General features: G+C 40.4%; 1 protein-coding gene across 1 annotated transcript in view; it reads left to right on the top strand.

Annotated features, from left to right (window-relative positions):
- The window catches only part of CPS1 (carbamoyl-phosphate synthase 1), a 53,395-nt gene extending 39,795 nt beyond the window's left edge, over window positions 1-13,600 (top strand). Inside the window, exons 15-24 of the mRNA XM_018565452.1 lie at window positions 935-1,124; window positions 2,163-2,320; window positions 3,657-3,785; window positions 6,078-6,222; window positions 8,466-8,676; window positions 8,769-8,967; window positions 9,084-9,260; window positions 9,497-9,615; window positions 10,245-10,460; window positions 13,489-13,600. Of these exons, the coding sequence (XP_018420954.1) occupies window positions 935-1,124; window positions 2,163-2,320; window positions 3,657-3,785; window positions 6,078-6,222; window positions 8,466-8,676; window positions 8,769-8,967; window positions 9,084-9,260; window positions 9,497-9,615; window positions 10,245-10,460; window positions 13,489-13,600 (1,656 nt within the window). The remainder of the gene's footprint in view (window positions 1-934; window positions 1,125-2,162; window positions 2,321-3,656; window positions 3,786-6,077; window positions 6,223-8,465; window positions 8,677-8,768; window positions 8,968-9,083; window positions 9,261-9,496; window positions 9,616-10,244; window positions 10,461-13,488) is intronic.
- Window positions 13,601-14,892: the final 1,292 nt, after the last annotated feature.

Genomic DNA, 14,892 nt, shown 5'->3' on the forward strand with positions numbered 1-14,892 from the left:
TATGAGTACTTTGTAAAGAGTATACCACTGCTGACATTAAAGTCAAAAATTTTTTTCCCTCCCCCCATGTAAATGTTAGCACTTACCTTAAATGATGTCTCTTATTCCGATCTTCTTCTTTCCTGATGTTTTCATCTGTCCCTCCAGCTGTGTGGCGGGTCTCCGATCCAGCGCTAACTCCTCTGTCCCTGCAGGCACTTCCGATCCCGCTGTGTCTGCATGCGCGTGCACGCGTCCATATACTTACCTTGCGTCTCTGCTTGTCTCCCGGCCGAGAATCCGAACTGCGCATGCGCCCGCCCCAAGATCCTTTGCGGCTGCACGAGCAGTTCCTGATTCTCGGCGCGGGAACGCGCAGAGATAACGAGGTAAGTTTAAACCTCTGTTAAAGCGGGTTTTTAAAAACTTTTTGCCTATATCTTTCACACCTTGTATTTATATGATTGAGCATAAATGGACTCTCCACATTGCTGTTTATGTACCCTGTTCATTGCACCAAAATCCGGGTTCAGGGGACAGTCCCGCACATATCTAATAAATTCTTCAGCATCCACACTTTCCATCTCTGTTATTTCTTTTTTTATGTGTTTCGTTTGATGCATTAGCAATGCGTTTGCACGAGGTTTGATGCGTTTTGATGCAGTTAAAGTAGGACAAGCAGTACTTTTTCTGACTGCAGTTGAATTGACTGCAATGGTGTGAATTAGGCACAAGAAAGCCCATAGGAAAGCATTGGGATGTATTTTAACTGCGCAGTTGAAATAAACGGACTGCATCATATGTGAACAGGCCCTAATAGCTTCTTTTGGGTGCCTGAGAATAAAACTGACAAATAACACACTATTCCACATGTGGGCATATTACTATAAGAGAGGTGTTCGTTGTAAATTTATTGTTTTGTTGTTGCATATGTCATGGAATCTTTGCCTCACAGGAAGAAAATGTGAAAACAGTTCTTATGAACCCCAACATTGCCTCAGTCCAGACTAACGAGGTGGGCCTCAAGCAAGCTGACACAGTCTACTTCCTGCCTATCACACCACAGTTTGTCACTGAAGTCATTAAGACAGAAAGACCTGATGGAATTATCCTGGGAATGGGTGGTCAGACTGCTCTGAACTGCGGTGAGTGCAGCCAAAGATTCACTCATGATATGTTTTATTATCAACAATGCCTTGTACATTTTTTGAAAGGACGTGTGCAAAGTTGTGATTTTAACATGCGCTAAGCTATGTTGCTTCACATTTATGGTATAGTTAATGCCTTTAGTGCTAAGAGCCATAAAATATTAAGTTCTATAGAGCACTGCTCTCATTGCAGTCTGAGAAAGCAGGTATGAACAGAGATAAAACCAGCTCCATTCTGAGGCTACATAAAGAAGGCATCCCTTGCCTGAATTTGCTATGCTGCTCACATTTTTGGTATAGTGAATGTCTTTAGTGCTAGGGGCCATAAAATGTTGACTTCTATAGAGCACTGGTCTCAGTGCAATCTAAGAAAGCAGGTATAAATACACAACAAACCAGTTCCATCCTGAAGCTACACAAGAAGGCATCCCCTGCCTGAATTTGCTAAGCTGCTTCACATTTTTGGTATAGTGTATGGGGTCTATTCACGAAGCTGCCGAAGGATCTAGCCGTAGCTTCGGCCGATCCTTCGGCTAGCTTCGGCCCCAGGACCCCTTCGGTTCTACTGAATTCACAATAGCCCGTACAGCTCCCGAACTTGGCCGAGCGGCTCAGTCGGGCCGAACAGCTAGGGGCCATAAAATGTTGACTTCCATAGAGCACTGCTCTCAGTGCAATCTAAGAAAGCAGGTATAAATAGACAACAAACCAGCACCATCCTGAGGCTACAGAAGAAGGCATCCCCTGCCTGAATTTGGCTATGCCCAGCTCATTCCTTGAACACACTTGATCCCAGTCACAGAGCCTTGAGCTAGCACTGCATAGCTACAGAAATCAGAAGATGCCTTTAATGATGTGACTACGTTCTCCGATCACTTATTCTTTAAACGTCAGCAATTTAAATACTGATAAGCATAATGCCTTAGGACCTGTTATCAAAAAAAAAAAAAAGAAACGTTTATTCTACAATAATAATTGTTGACTTGAATTAGACAAACATTTCTATGTATTTGATTCTCATTTAATCTATGGCAGGCGTGGAGCTTTTCAAACGAGGGGTACTCAAGGAATATGGAGTGCAAGTTTTGGGCACCTCGGTGGAGTCCATCATGTTTACAGAAGACAGGCAGCTCTTCTCCGACAAGCTGAATGAAATTAATGAACCCATTGCTCCTAGCTTTGCTGTGGAATCGGTAAGGCTGATTACTACACATGGCATGGAAAACAATGATGTCAATTATATTGAATGTGAACTATATTATGTCTCACCAATAGGAGATGTTGCTTCATGTATTTAAAACAAACATTCACACGTGTAGGTTTGGAAGCTGAACTCCAGACTCACCTTCAGTCTTTTATGGTTGTATGGGCTCTCCTTTTGTATTGAGATTGCTTACTGAACGTCACTGAACACTGTAAGCTTCCCACAGTGTGCATTAGAAGCTGCAGCAAGTCATATAGAGCCCACCTCATTTCCTGGCTGGAGGACATCCATCATCTTCTAAATTCTAACTCCCGAGTCTGACTATCCCTGACCAGCCCTTTTCATTATTTGGATTTCAGTTCTTTTAGTCATGAAGGTTCAGCATCACATGTGGGTGTTACCTAGAGCAATATGCATGTAAATACAGTCTGCCCAGGAAAGCACACTTCTCTACACTGATATCCACCTATCAAGGCATTTTTACCCTTGACCCCTGCACTCTGTTCATTACTTACACCTGACACCTGTACTCTGTGCATTACTTGCTTCTGATCCCTGCTTTCCGTACATTACATACTCCTGACCCCTGCACTCTGTGCATTACTTACTCTTGGCCTCTGCACTCTGTGCGTTACTTACTGCTGACCTCTGCACTCTGTGTGTTACTTACTGCTGACCTCTACACTCTGTGCGTTACTTACTCCTGACCCCTGGGCATTACTTACACCTGACCCTTACACTCTGTGTGTTACTTACTTCTGAGCCCTGGGCTCTGTGCATTACTTACTCTTGACCCTTGAACTCTGTGCATTAGTTTCTTCTGACCCCTGCACTCTCTGCATTACTTACTACTAACTCCTGCACTCTGTGCATTATGCACTCGTGGCCCAGAGCAGAGTAGGCTCCCCATTAAGCTCCTCCAACTGTGCAGTTTGTACACACCTACCACTTGGCGCAGTATAATACAGATTGGGAGAGGGGATACAATTGCCAAGGGGTTAGCTTGTAAAATAAACATTGAGAACCACTGTATTAAAAGATAGATTTTGTTTCTTGTGGTCAGCCAAGTGTTAAGTATTTATACAGGATGATGCTATACAGGGTCATATCATTTATGATGTGGATGCAATTGGGTCACTCAACAGTCAGTGAAAGAAGTCAGATAGTGACATTTATTCTGATCAGTGCTGCAAATAAGCTAATAAAAAAAATGTATTATGAATATATGGCTGTTATGTAACATTCATTTAACCATGTTCCTCATTATTTTAACTGCTCTGTCTGTCTGACCTTACATGTTTTGTAATAAAGCTTTTTTCTTGTAGGTGAAAGATGCTTTGGAAGCAGCTGATAAAATTAACTATCCTGTCATGATTCGATCAGCTTATGCCTTAGGTGGTCTGGGGTCAGGCCTTTGTCCTGATAAGGAAACACTTATAGACCTGGCAACAAAGGTAAAAATTACTAGGATTTTTAGAGCAGGAAAAATAACTGGCAAGGTGTCCATTCACATCTTCTAAACTACAATAAATCGCAAGCACTCAGTGTACTGAATTTAAGGACCAATGCACTAATGCTGACTGCAGATATTCAGGCTAAAAGAACTACAAAAATACAGTGGGATAAAATTTGTTCCACGGCTAAGAACTGCTAAAGTCTTTAAATTAAGTTAAAGTGCATGTATAGTCAAAAGTTTTAGCTTTGAATAAAGTCTGGTAAAGTTAAACACTTTTTCTTTTTTTTGTCATCCATACCACACTCGGGAGATTTCCTTTCACTTCCTGTCCTGGAAACACAACAGGGAGCGAGAGAAAATCTGTCTAAAGTGAGAGGAAATCATCTAAGACAGTTGTCACCAGAACATTTGTCCAATTGAATGATTTTGCTGTGGTGACATTTCTAAAGTTTTGGAATTCCTACGTCATACAAAATATTTTAACTATAACTTTTTGTTTTTATGAACAAAGAGATAACCACGTTTGCTTGTTGTATATCCTGTGCTTCCTGCTTAGCAAACAGCACAGTAATTGCATTTTCCCGTTCTATGCTTTTCTTTCAGTTCAGGTTTATCAGTGGACTTAGGCCCCATTTACACCAGGGCGGAAGCGTTTCAGCGCGTATTTCGCGCAATTTTTGAAAGGACGTTTTTGGGCGTTTTTTAATCACGTTTCAGTGCTGAAACACAATTAAAAACGCCCCAAACGTGCTTGAAATCTATATGGAAAACGCACTGATCAGCATGAAATCAGGCAGCATTTTGGGAGGCAGGCGGTTCGGTCGCGCAGAGGCACGCGATTGCACGAATGGTCCCCAGAGGAATGTATTGAATTGTTCATATCGGCGGATCAGCGCGGATTTGTCCCTATCTAAGGTCCCGCCCTGGTGTGAACGGGACCTTAGATAGTTTAAAACAATATAATGCACATATATGCTGCGGTGACTTACAGGGCTATTCACAAAAGGGTGAAGAGTTTGGAGAAGGCAGGAGAAGTGAGCAATCTAGGACAACATAGCTGACCTGGAAAGTGAGCTGAATTGGAGAATTTTTCCAATCAGCTATGTTGTCCTAAATTATTCACTTCTCCTGTCTTCTCCAAACACTTCACCCTTTTGTGAATAACCCTGTTAGTGTGCTTAGTAATGCAGCATAGTGATTGAAGTTTTCTGTCTCATTTCTCACTGCAAGATTGAAAACAATACACTCTCTAGGTGATGTATCTTGTAATCTCAGCTGTTTTTTTTTTTTTAAAAGGTGAAAAGAAACCTTTTGGGCACCTTTTTTAGAGCGCCTAGAAGGAGAATCTATAAATGTGTATATGAAATACAGCAAAAAAAATATAGATCAATAATGCAAGTCAAATCTGTAAATCAAGTATCACTTCTTATAAATTTCTGTCTGGTGTGACCTAAATCAGTGGTTCTCAACCTGTGTAACCTCAGGACCCACATCGCACTGCAATGGAAGGCACGCCATTGCGGTACTGGTCATTCTGGTGCGGGTAATTGAACTGTGTGCGGGAGGTGTGTTTGGAGTGCCATTCAAATGAATGGCAACGCAATCCACCTACTGCACCAGAACACATAATAGGCGCGACTGCGTGGTAAAGCAAAAAAACCTTTAAAAGGGGAAGGCATGCGGCGACCCAATGAACACAGGTCAAGCAAAACAAATGACAAACGCACTCAACAATTTGTCACCAGTTATACAGTAAGGTGCACACGAAATGGGCTATGATATCTACCTTTAATAACAAGACTTTACATGTATTTATTTTGTTTGTGTAAGATAGGCTATATGAAGGCTGCAGATCATCAAATATATGTTTAGGCATCATTAAAAACTTAAGACAAATCACAGTTTGCTAACATATGCCATCCTTGCAGCAGATAGACTATTGTGTTTTTTTTCTGTCCAATATTTATTTTAGAATTATAATAAAATGTATAGAAGAGAATTTTTCAAAACTTGAGCAACAGAATCTGGAGCACTTGCCCATGGCAACCAATCGGCTTCTATCTTTCATTTTCAAAGCTTACCTGAATGAAGAGAGAAGCTGATTGGCTGCTACTTACAACTGCTCTGGATTCTCTCTGCTCCAGTTTTCATAAATTCCCATCATAGACTTTAATGTTATACAGAGTGTTTATCTTCTTTCGAGTATTTGAGTTATATAATAATTTGTGTGCATACAAAATTTTACACTTTGTAAAATTTCAACCCTGACAATTATATTTTTATTTTAAAGGCTTTGGCAATGACCAATCAGATCTTGGTGGAACGTTCAGTTGTAGGCTGGAAAGAGATTGAGTATGAAGTAGTCAGAGATGCAGCAGATAACTGTGTTACCGTGTGCAACATGGAAAATGTTGATGCTATGGGGGTCCACACAGGTAAGTATTATCCTTATGTGAAAAAGCATACATCTTGTACTGAGAATGTATTTTATTTGAAACGCCATCAGTGAGATTTATTTAAAAGTGAAGTTGAGGATCTCCCAAACTATGTCTGAAAATGGCAATAAAAGGCTGTTGTTGCTGAGGGTCAGAGGTCACATGATGTCTGACAATGGCTGGGTTGTCATGTGTCTAACCTCACGCACTGTGCTTGAGAATTTCCGTTCAGCAAAGTGAACACAACTTCACTTTATTCACTAAGCTAAGTGCACATTTATCTTGCAAAATTAACATTTTCTACTTGTTTAGTAAATTAACCTGCATGTCACCCTGCTACAGAGTGTACAGTATGTGAAGTCAGGCATTTGAAATGCACAATTTTTCCTCAACACTTTAGCTTAAGGGAATGATATACTAAAGGAGCAGATGATTTTCACTTTTCAGTGTAAATGCTACCTTACTTATTATTGATATTTATATAGTGCTGACAATTTACACAGCGCTTTACATAGTGCACATTCTCATGAGTGCTAGTACTCCAGGATCTTATTCTCTAAAGTTCCTATATCACATCCATATACATACAAGGGCCAATTTAGACAGCAGCCATTTAAGCTACCAGCATGTCTTTGGCGTGTGCAAAGAAACACGAGTTCCCAGAGGAAAGCTATGCGAGCACAGGGAGGGCATGCAAACTCCATGCAGATAGTGAAGCACTGTTTACTTCAATTTTCCCATCGAGTGCAAGGAAAAATCCAGTTGTTTTAATATGCCTTGCACCTGCTTGGGTGTTCCAAGTGAACACAGCTTCACCCTATTCAATAGGTTAGCAAACATTTACTTTGCAAAGTGAATATTCACTAGTTGTTTAGTAAATCGCCCCAAAGTGTCAGACTTGGGCAAAGTTAGTGCACCTAAATAAAGAGGAAACACACATATTTAATATGTAAGCCTACACTAAATATGCTCACACCCGAGAAATGCATGAACTGCCACTATTGTAAATGTAATCTACAATCCTAAACCTAAAATAATCCCTTACATGTAAAGAGACCCTGGGATGATTTATTAAAGGCAAATAGGCTGTTCAAGGGAATTTGCACTTTGCAGGGGACCTTTCCCTTAGCTTAGTGAATCTGGTGAAACTTCACTTCTGTAAAGAATACCCAATCATGTGCAAAGAAAATAAAAAAAAAAACAGCATTTTTTCATGAACATGATTGGGTGATGGAAATCAGCAGAGCTTCCCCTTATTCACTAAACTAATGGCAAACTTCCCCTGGTAAGTGCAAATTCCCTTGCAATGTGAACGGCCTATTTGACTTTAGTAAATCAACCCCACTGTCTCTTCTGAAAGCCCACCGCAACAGGAAGGTATATTCACCAATCCACACTTCTTCTCTGGTCCATTCCCACTCCTTTAGCACCCTTCCTCTGTTGCTCTAGCGCTTATCTAGGGTTGACTCTTCAGGGTTGACTGAAAGAGGGAAGGTGGCATGGAATGTAAATGAGTGAGGATGCCTTGCCGGGATGGGGAGGAGGGGTCTATCAGTGGACACTTTCACCTTGCCCTAAATGGACAAAGTGACAGTGTCTCGTTAACCGGTAACCTTAAACTAGCCTCTCAAACATTTGTTATCTGGCCCAATCTCTAAACCTGACAGGGTCTCTTTAATCCTTAACCTTAAACTAATACCTCAAACAAACGTAATCTGGTCTTTAAACCCAATTCCTTTCAAATAATAATATACAGTAGCCCTTTATCCTAACCGTAAAATTCTGAAAAAATATTATCCAAATTATAGCAATACATGTGTGTATGAAAGGTAAAAACTACTTAGAATGAACTCTTTGTTGAAGTAAATGAATGAATCAATTGAGATGTTTATACCAAATGTTCAATCCCTAATATAATTTCTGCGTATGTTATATAGGTTCTTCATCTGCCCTGTTGTGCGCTCTTGTTAATCATTTAATGCTACAAATAGTACCCTAATTTCTAAAGTATCTGAAATTGGAACTGTCATTGTTATCTAACGACTACTAGATTCCTCCTTCCCTTTACAGATGTTATTTTCCAATGCAGATATAAATCAAATTGACTTCTTTGAGGAACGCAGACAGTAATTATTTTAGAGACTTGATGAGTAGGGTATCCCAAGCCTCACCTTGTGTTTCTAGAAAGCACACACAAGCTTGGTGGTTTATAAGATAACTAAGATTTTGTCTTTGATGAATAGGGGACTCTATTGTTGTGGCTCCCTGTCAGACTTTGTCCAATGAGGAGTGCCAGATGCTGAGAGCCACCTCCATCAAAGTTGTACGACACTTGGGTATTGTTGGAGAATGTAATATACAGTTTGCTCTTCATCCAACCTCACTGGAGTATGTCATCATTGAAGTTAATGCTCGACTCTCCCGTAGTTCGGCTTTGGCATCCAAAGCCACTGGGTAAGTTAACACTTGGTAGTAAGATATTGATGATTTGAAGGCCATAACTGCAGTTACAGAACATTTATAATAATAATATATATCTCTTTCAGCTACCCTCTGGCTTTCATTGCTGCCAAAATTGCTTTGGGAATACCTCTGCCAGAAATTAAAAATGTTGTGTCAGGGAAAACCACTGCCTGCTTTGAGCCCAGTCTAGACTACATGGTGACCAAGATACCTCGCTTCGATTTGGACCGTTTCCATGGTGCTTCAGGATTAATTGGCAGCTCAATGAAAAGTGTAGGAGAGGTAAGCAGAATAAACTGTGGATCCCAGCCCTTGGGGACAGATCATCTTACTCTCTTGTCTTTGTTTTTTGTTGTTTCCCATACAGTTCACTACATTTTTATTACTACCCTTTATAGGTCATGGCCATTGGTCGAACCTTTGAGGAAAGCTTTCAGAAAGCCCTGAGAATGTGTCACCCATCAGTAGATGGCTTTACAGCAAACCTTCCAATGAACAAAACATGGCCAGCAGATACCAACCTGAGGAAAGAGATGGCTGAACCCACCAGCACCCGTATGTACAGCATGGCCAAGGTGAAGATCAAAGATCAGTACAGAGAAGTGAAAATTATAAAATAAGAAAATAAACAATTTAAAAATAAAAAGAGATATATAAGAATGTATGGGAGTGAGACAGACATATATTTTATATTAATATGAAGTTCAACTACATAATTCATATATCGGCAATAGCCAATACAAGTAGCTATTCATATAATGTATAAGAAATGGCATTTTTCCTAACAGTAATATTATATGTTTTATATCAGGCAATAGAAAGTGGAATTCCCTTAGATGAAATCTACAAACTGACAGCTATTGATAAGTGGTTCCTGTACAAGATGCGAGGAATCCTCAACATGGAGAAGACCCTGAGAGGAAGCAGAAGGTAAATGCACATTGTACTATTTGGTCATTTTTATTTCAATATTTTCATTTTGCCAGAAGAATTTATATAATTGCTAAAATGTTTATGTGGTAGCTTCTGGGGATCTCATCATAGTACAAATATCAAGGACAGGAACAATCCCAAGATCATACTGGGAGTAATAGGTTGGGCCACTAAACAGAGACTGTTAGTCACATAACCACATATTTAACAGATTAGTTTTAATCTATGTCCATGTAAAAAAAAGATATAAACTTTGTAGTATAATTAATTTATAGCTAAATTCAAAAGGGCCAAATCAAAAAAGGAATAAGAGAAGACATTATTTAGCTTAAAATAGAATCAACGGAAAGGACTCAAAAACAACTATAATTGTACAGCTTATCCTAAAACCATTACATCCGGGGCAGATCAACTTTTAATATAATCAGCTGTATGCTTCTATTTTGAAGATGCTGATTAAGAGTCATAATTGGTACTCATTTACAGGGTTTAAAGACGAAATTTAAAAACCAAGGTATTGTCTTATGGTAGGATTAAACTTTAAACCTTTTTTTCAATCATGAATCCAGATCAAACAAATATACATTGCCCAGCCATAATCAGGGCCGGCCTTTGGGGTGTTCCAGCGCCATGGAAACAAGGGCACCTGGCCGCCGACATAGCTCGTCCTCGGGGCAGCTACAGCCTGCGACTACTCAACTCCTCACCACTCGGCCATCCGCCTCCCCCCCTTCAGCGCTGTCCTTGGATTCCGAAGAGAAACTGTCCGCTGAAGCCTGCGGGCGGGGCCGGGGGAAGGCGGCGCAGGAGGGAGCGATGGCTGCTGTCAGGATGGCCGAGCGGTAGGGAGAAGAGAAGCCGCAGCTTTCAGGAAGGACGAGCGGTGAAGAGAGCGGAGCCGCTGTCATTCTGTCAGTTCCAGGATGACAGCGGCTCTGTGCGTGGATGAGCGGAGGATCAGTAGATATCAGTGATATTTATCGATCCTCTGTGCAGAGCAAACACTGGAGTGATTGTCTGATCACTCCAGTGTTTGTAAATAACTGGGGACACGTAGTAATATGTGTCCCCAGTTATGAATGAACAGGATGTGACTGACATCACTTCCTGTTCATTCATGATTTTATGAATGGTGAGTAGCACTCACTATAGAGGCTCCTCCCCATTCACAAACTGCTTGATAGTAAATATTTAACTATCATCAGTTTCTGAATGAATGGGAAGCCTTTGCTCTGTACTGAGTGCTTCCATTCACTGAGTGCTGAGGCTGCAGAAAAAGAATGAAGGTCTCTGTGTCCTCAATTTCTTTTTCTATTTTAAAAGGTGAAATGACAGGGGTCTGTTTAGACCCCGAATATTTCCCCAAAGGTTTGGCGAAGGGAGGAAGAAGAAGCAGGGAACAGGAAACTTTTAAACATCAAGAAGCAGCATCCATTGTAAGTGATTTCATCAGCATTTGAAATCGCTTAAAAAACTTTGACTTTAATATCACTTTAAAATAAGATGCTGTTGAAATCAATAACAATAACCCATAAGCACTTTTATCTAGTTTGCTTGCAACTAATATAGCAACTAATAAGCAAATCCAGTACTAACACTCTCGTGAGCAGTCTGACATTAAAATCATGGACTTTTGTCAAGGGAACCGGGTGGAAATTGTTCATCCAAAGAGTGCCTGCATTTAATCAGATGAAAGCACTGTTTGAGTATTCTAACAGTGGCAGGTGCCAGCTTTCAGAATACAATAGCTTGGCAGAGTGTTGTAAATTACTGTTTCATTGCTTAAGCTATCTGGATCCAGTGAAGATGCTTACCTCACCCCCCCAAAAAAAAGTGTGTCCCGAGAGAAGTCAAAATATGTAAAAAGCAGTAAGGGAAGAACGGTATTAATGAAATAACTGATGGATTAAAAAAAATAAAAAAAACACCAATGCATTTTGGGGTTCAGATGATACGATATATATTATCAATTATCTCTTTACAACCCATTCTGGACTCTGTGACCATTGGTGTGGTGCCCTTACTTCCCTTTGAGATATTTTGTCATTGGAATCATATCAGATACACTTAGCAAAATACATGTTTACTTTAAAAAGGACATTCTAGTTAATAAGCTGTACCTGTGTTCACTTTAAATACCCACTGACAAGTGAAGGAAATAAAACAAGAAAGAAAGAAAAAAACTGGATGTTTGCTAGAACATGATAGGTTTATTAAAGTGAACACAGCATCATCCTATTTGCTAAGCTCAGTTAAAGTGACACTAAACTCAGAAGGTAAATCTTAAAAATGCCTGCAAGTACTTTAACTATTAACAAAACTGTATGTTATTTGTGCATCAATCCGCTGTAGATCCTTAAGTCATCTCTGAATTAGTGCTGACACTGTCCTTCCATCTTGAGGGTGGAGTACTATTCTGACTCCTATTGTTGTATTGGCGATTTATCTCTTGCGGAGACCTCTATGCCTGTCCTATATAAGCAGATATAATCACTGCGGACAATCCTTATCAGATAGCTGAACTCACCAAATACCTTTTCCATCCACAAATGTGCTTTATTCTATACATCAGGTTGCAGCAGACAACATAATACAGCAGATGAATGAATTGGCAGTATTTGAAAGTCAAGGATGATAATGTTTCCAAGCTAGAATGTACATGTGGTCCTGGTATATGCAGCTATGGCAATCGACTAGTTCTTGAAGAAGGGCGGTACATTACACACAAAGGGAGGGAATGCAGAAAAACAGTGCAATAACCCAAAACGCCCACAAGATGGCAGTATAATAACCAGCTATACTAATACCACAGATAAAGGCTTAAAGGAGAACTATGAGATGAGTGCTTTTCATTTAGCTCATAGTTCTTGCCGTCCTGTGACAATGGGACTGGCACAGGTTGGCTCAGTAGATCGGGAAGTGAGCGAACACATATCGGCGTTCGCTCACTTCTCAATCCTGTCACGGCTCTCTCACGATCCTCTCACGGCTGGATTCCCCCCTCCCCGCTCCGATCCTCCAGCGCTGACTGGCGGAACGGACAGGGGAGGGGGCAGGTACAGCTGGCTCTGCCTCTAGACGGCAGTGCCAGCTGTCGTTCAAGCAGCTGGGTGGATCCAGACATAATTGTCGGGATCCACTTCAGCTGCGGCGTCTCAGTATACCGCGAGCTGTAGCTCGCGGTATACTGAGCTTAGGGTGACGGGAGGACGCTAGTTTGTGTCCTCCTGTTACCGTAAGGAGAACTATGGGGAAAAGCCCTGACCCCCTTAGTTCTCCTTTAAGGAAAATAGCTATATAAAATTCTCACTTCACATTGATATGAATATCTACCCTGGCTATGAATTGTGTGATATCCTACAACTAACTGCGTAACAGCACAGCTACTTTTGTTCCCCATGGTCCCTGTGTGTGTTATAAAGTTGCCACTGCTCCAAGCTCGCTCCTGTGATGGACTACAATCTCAGGTTTAGTTTGCTAATTTGTATTGAGATTGTAGTCCATTGCAGGAGCGAGTTTAGTGGTGGCTACTTTACAACAAACATGATTTACAGCCGAGTGATGCGCCAATAAGATACATTTTTGTTATTAGTTAAGGCGCTTAAATTCATTTTTAAGATTTAACTCCTGAGTTCAGGGTCATTTTGGTAAGTGATCAGTATTGTTGCTTTAGTAAATCAACCACAAAGAGTGGAATTCTTCTTTACGAAAAGGTGTTATTCAGTCCAAAACAATGTACTGATTAAATTATACCATCAGCATTGTGATAAATGAGCTAATTCATAAAAAGCAACACAACACTACCGAAAAAAATAAGGCACACCTCCAACATCCTCATGCTGTGAAAAAGGCATTTCCTTCATTTGGTAGTAGTGATCTCCTATTCCTGTGCAAGCAGATGTATGAACAGGTGGCAGAGATGGTAGAATTGTGGATAGTGGACAAAACCGCCTCCTCTGATTTACTGCAAGAGTACAAATAATTAACTTAACCTCATCAGTACTTGGCAAGCTGGAAGATTAATATTCGCCAGACAGATAAACATGAGATAAGCAGCCATCCACTTGCCTAAGTTGCTGGGTGCCCAGTATTGTGCATAGCATTGTGATACATTTCATTACATCAACATGAAAAGCATTCATAAGTATCATAGGGCAGACAAATGCAGCATCTGCTTTCCAAGACTCCAGTATGAGCAGCATGTAAAATAACACGTTCTCTTGTCCAATAAAATTACATATATAAAGAGCGTGTTTACAATTTTGCTGCTAGCTTCAGAATAGTTATTGCTAATGTTTATGCATAACACTTCAGCTTATTCTGCTGTATGTTAAAATATATCAGTTGTGGCAGAAGGGCAGCAGAAATGAGTAGAGCACACAAATTATGTAACTGAGCTTCCTATTTTATAAGCATCTATAATTTAGGGCTAGAAGGGTAGAAATTGCGAAAGGAAAAGCATGTTTATTTTATTATATTAGAGTCCACATATATTTCAGGCCTAAATTGATCACAGGGTCACTTGCAATGTATTGCTAGACATTTAATTTGCTCCCCTCTATACACAAAATAAGAATACATGAAATATATTTTTATAAGACTTGTTGGTTGACAGTTAATCATAGAATTTCTTAACTCACACTCTTCTGAATAACTATCGGCCATAATACACATGGATGACAAATTCAAGTATACCTATATGCTCTTTAATAGCTTAATAGTGTTATAACCAATCAGAAAATGTGAACCTATTCATGACCTGATCTATTTAGGATGATTGTTTTTTTGGTCTTTGAGTGACTGATAACACACTGAGTACACACTACCCAGTCAGACAATATATTATTTTGTTGAATGTGCCAATTTACTTGAACTAATTATGGGGGGGACAGAGTGGAAGCTGACTGGAGCGTTTGGGTGGAGGTATAAGAGTCAGAATGAGGGCTGACGGTGGCTGGGGAGGTGGAAAAGGAGATTATATGGCTGATTGGAGACTAGCTGTGGGACAGTTTTAGAGGGGATCAGGCTGGGAAGGGTGGGAAGTGGAAGAAGACCTAGTTACTGATGATTGTGGATGATGGAAGCTGTTGTGAAAGCTGTTGTTGACAGAGGTAGACAGTGCAAAAGCTATTTTTGGTGAAGGTTAGAGAGAGAAGTGGAATGGGGGCACAGAGGTAGCTGATAGCAGTAGGAAAAACATTGCTGATTGTGCCTGATGGGAGAAGAGTCAGAGTTGGTTGCGTGGTGGTGGTAGGGCAGGGCAGGAGGTGTTTA

This window comes from Nanorana parkeri, unplaced genomic scaffold (assembly GCF_000935625.1).
Source record: "Nanorana parkeri isolate BGI_ZX_2015 unplaced genomic scaffold, ASM93562v1 scaffold849, whole genome shotgun sequence".
Classification (NCBI taxonomy): Eukaryota; Metazoa; Chordata; class Amphibia; order Anura; family Dicroglossidae; genus Nanorana; species Nanorana parkeri.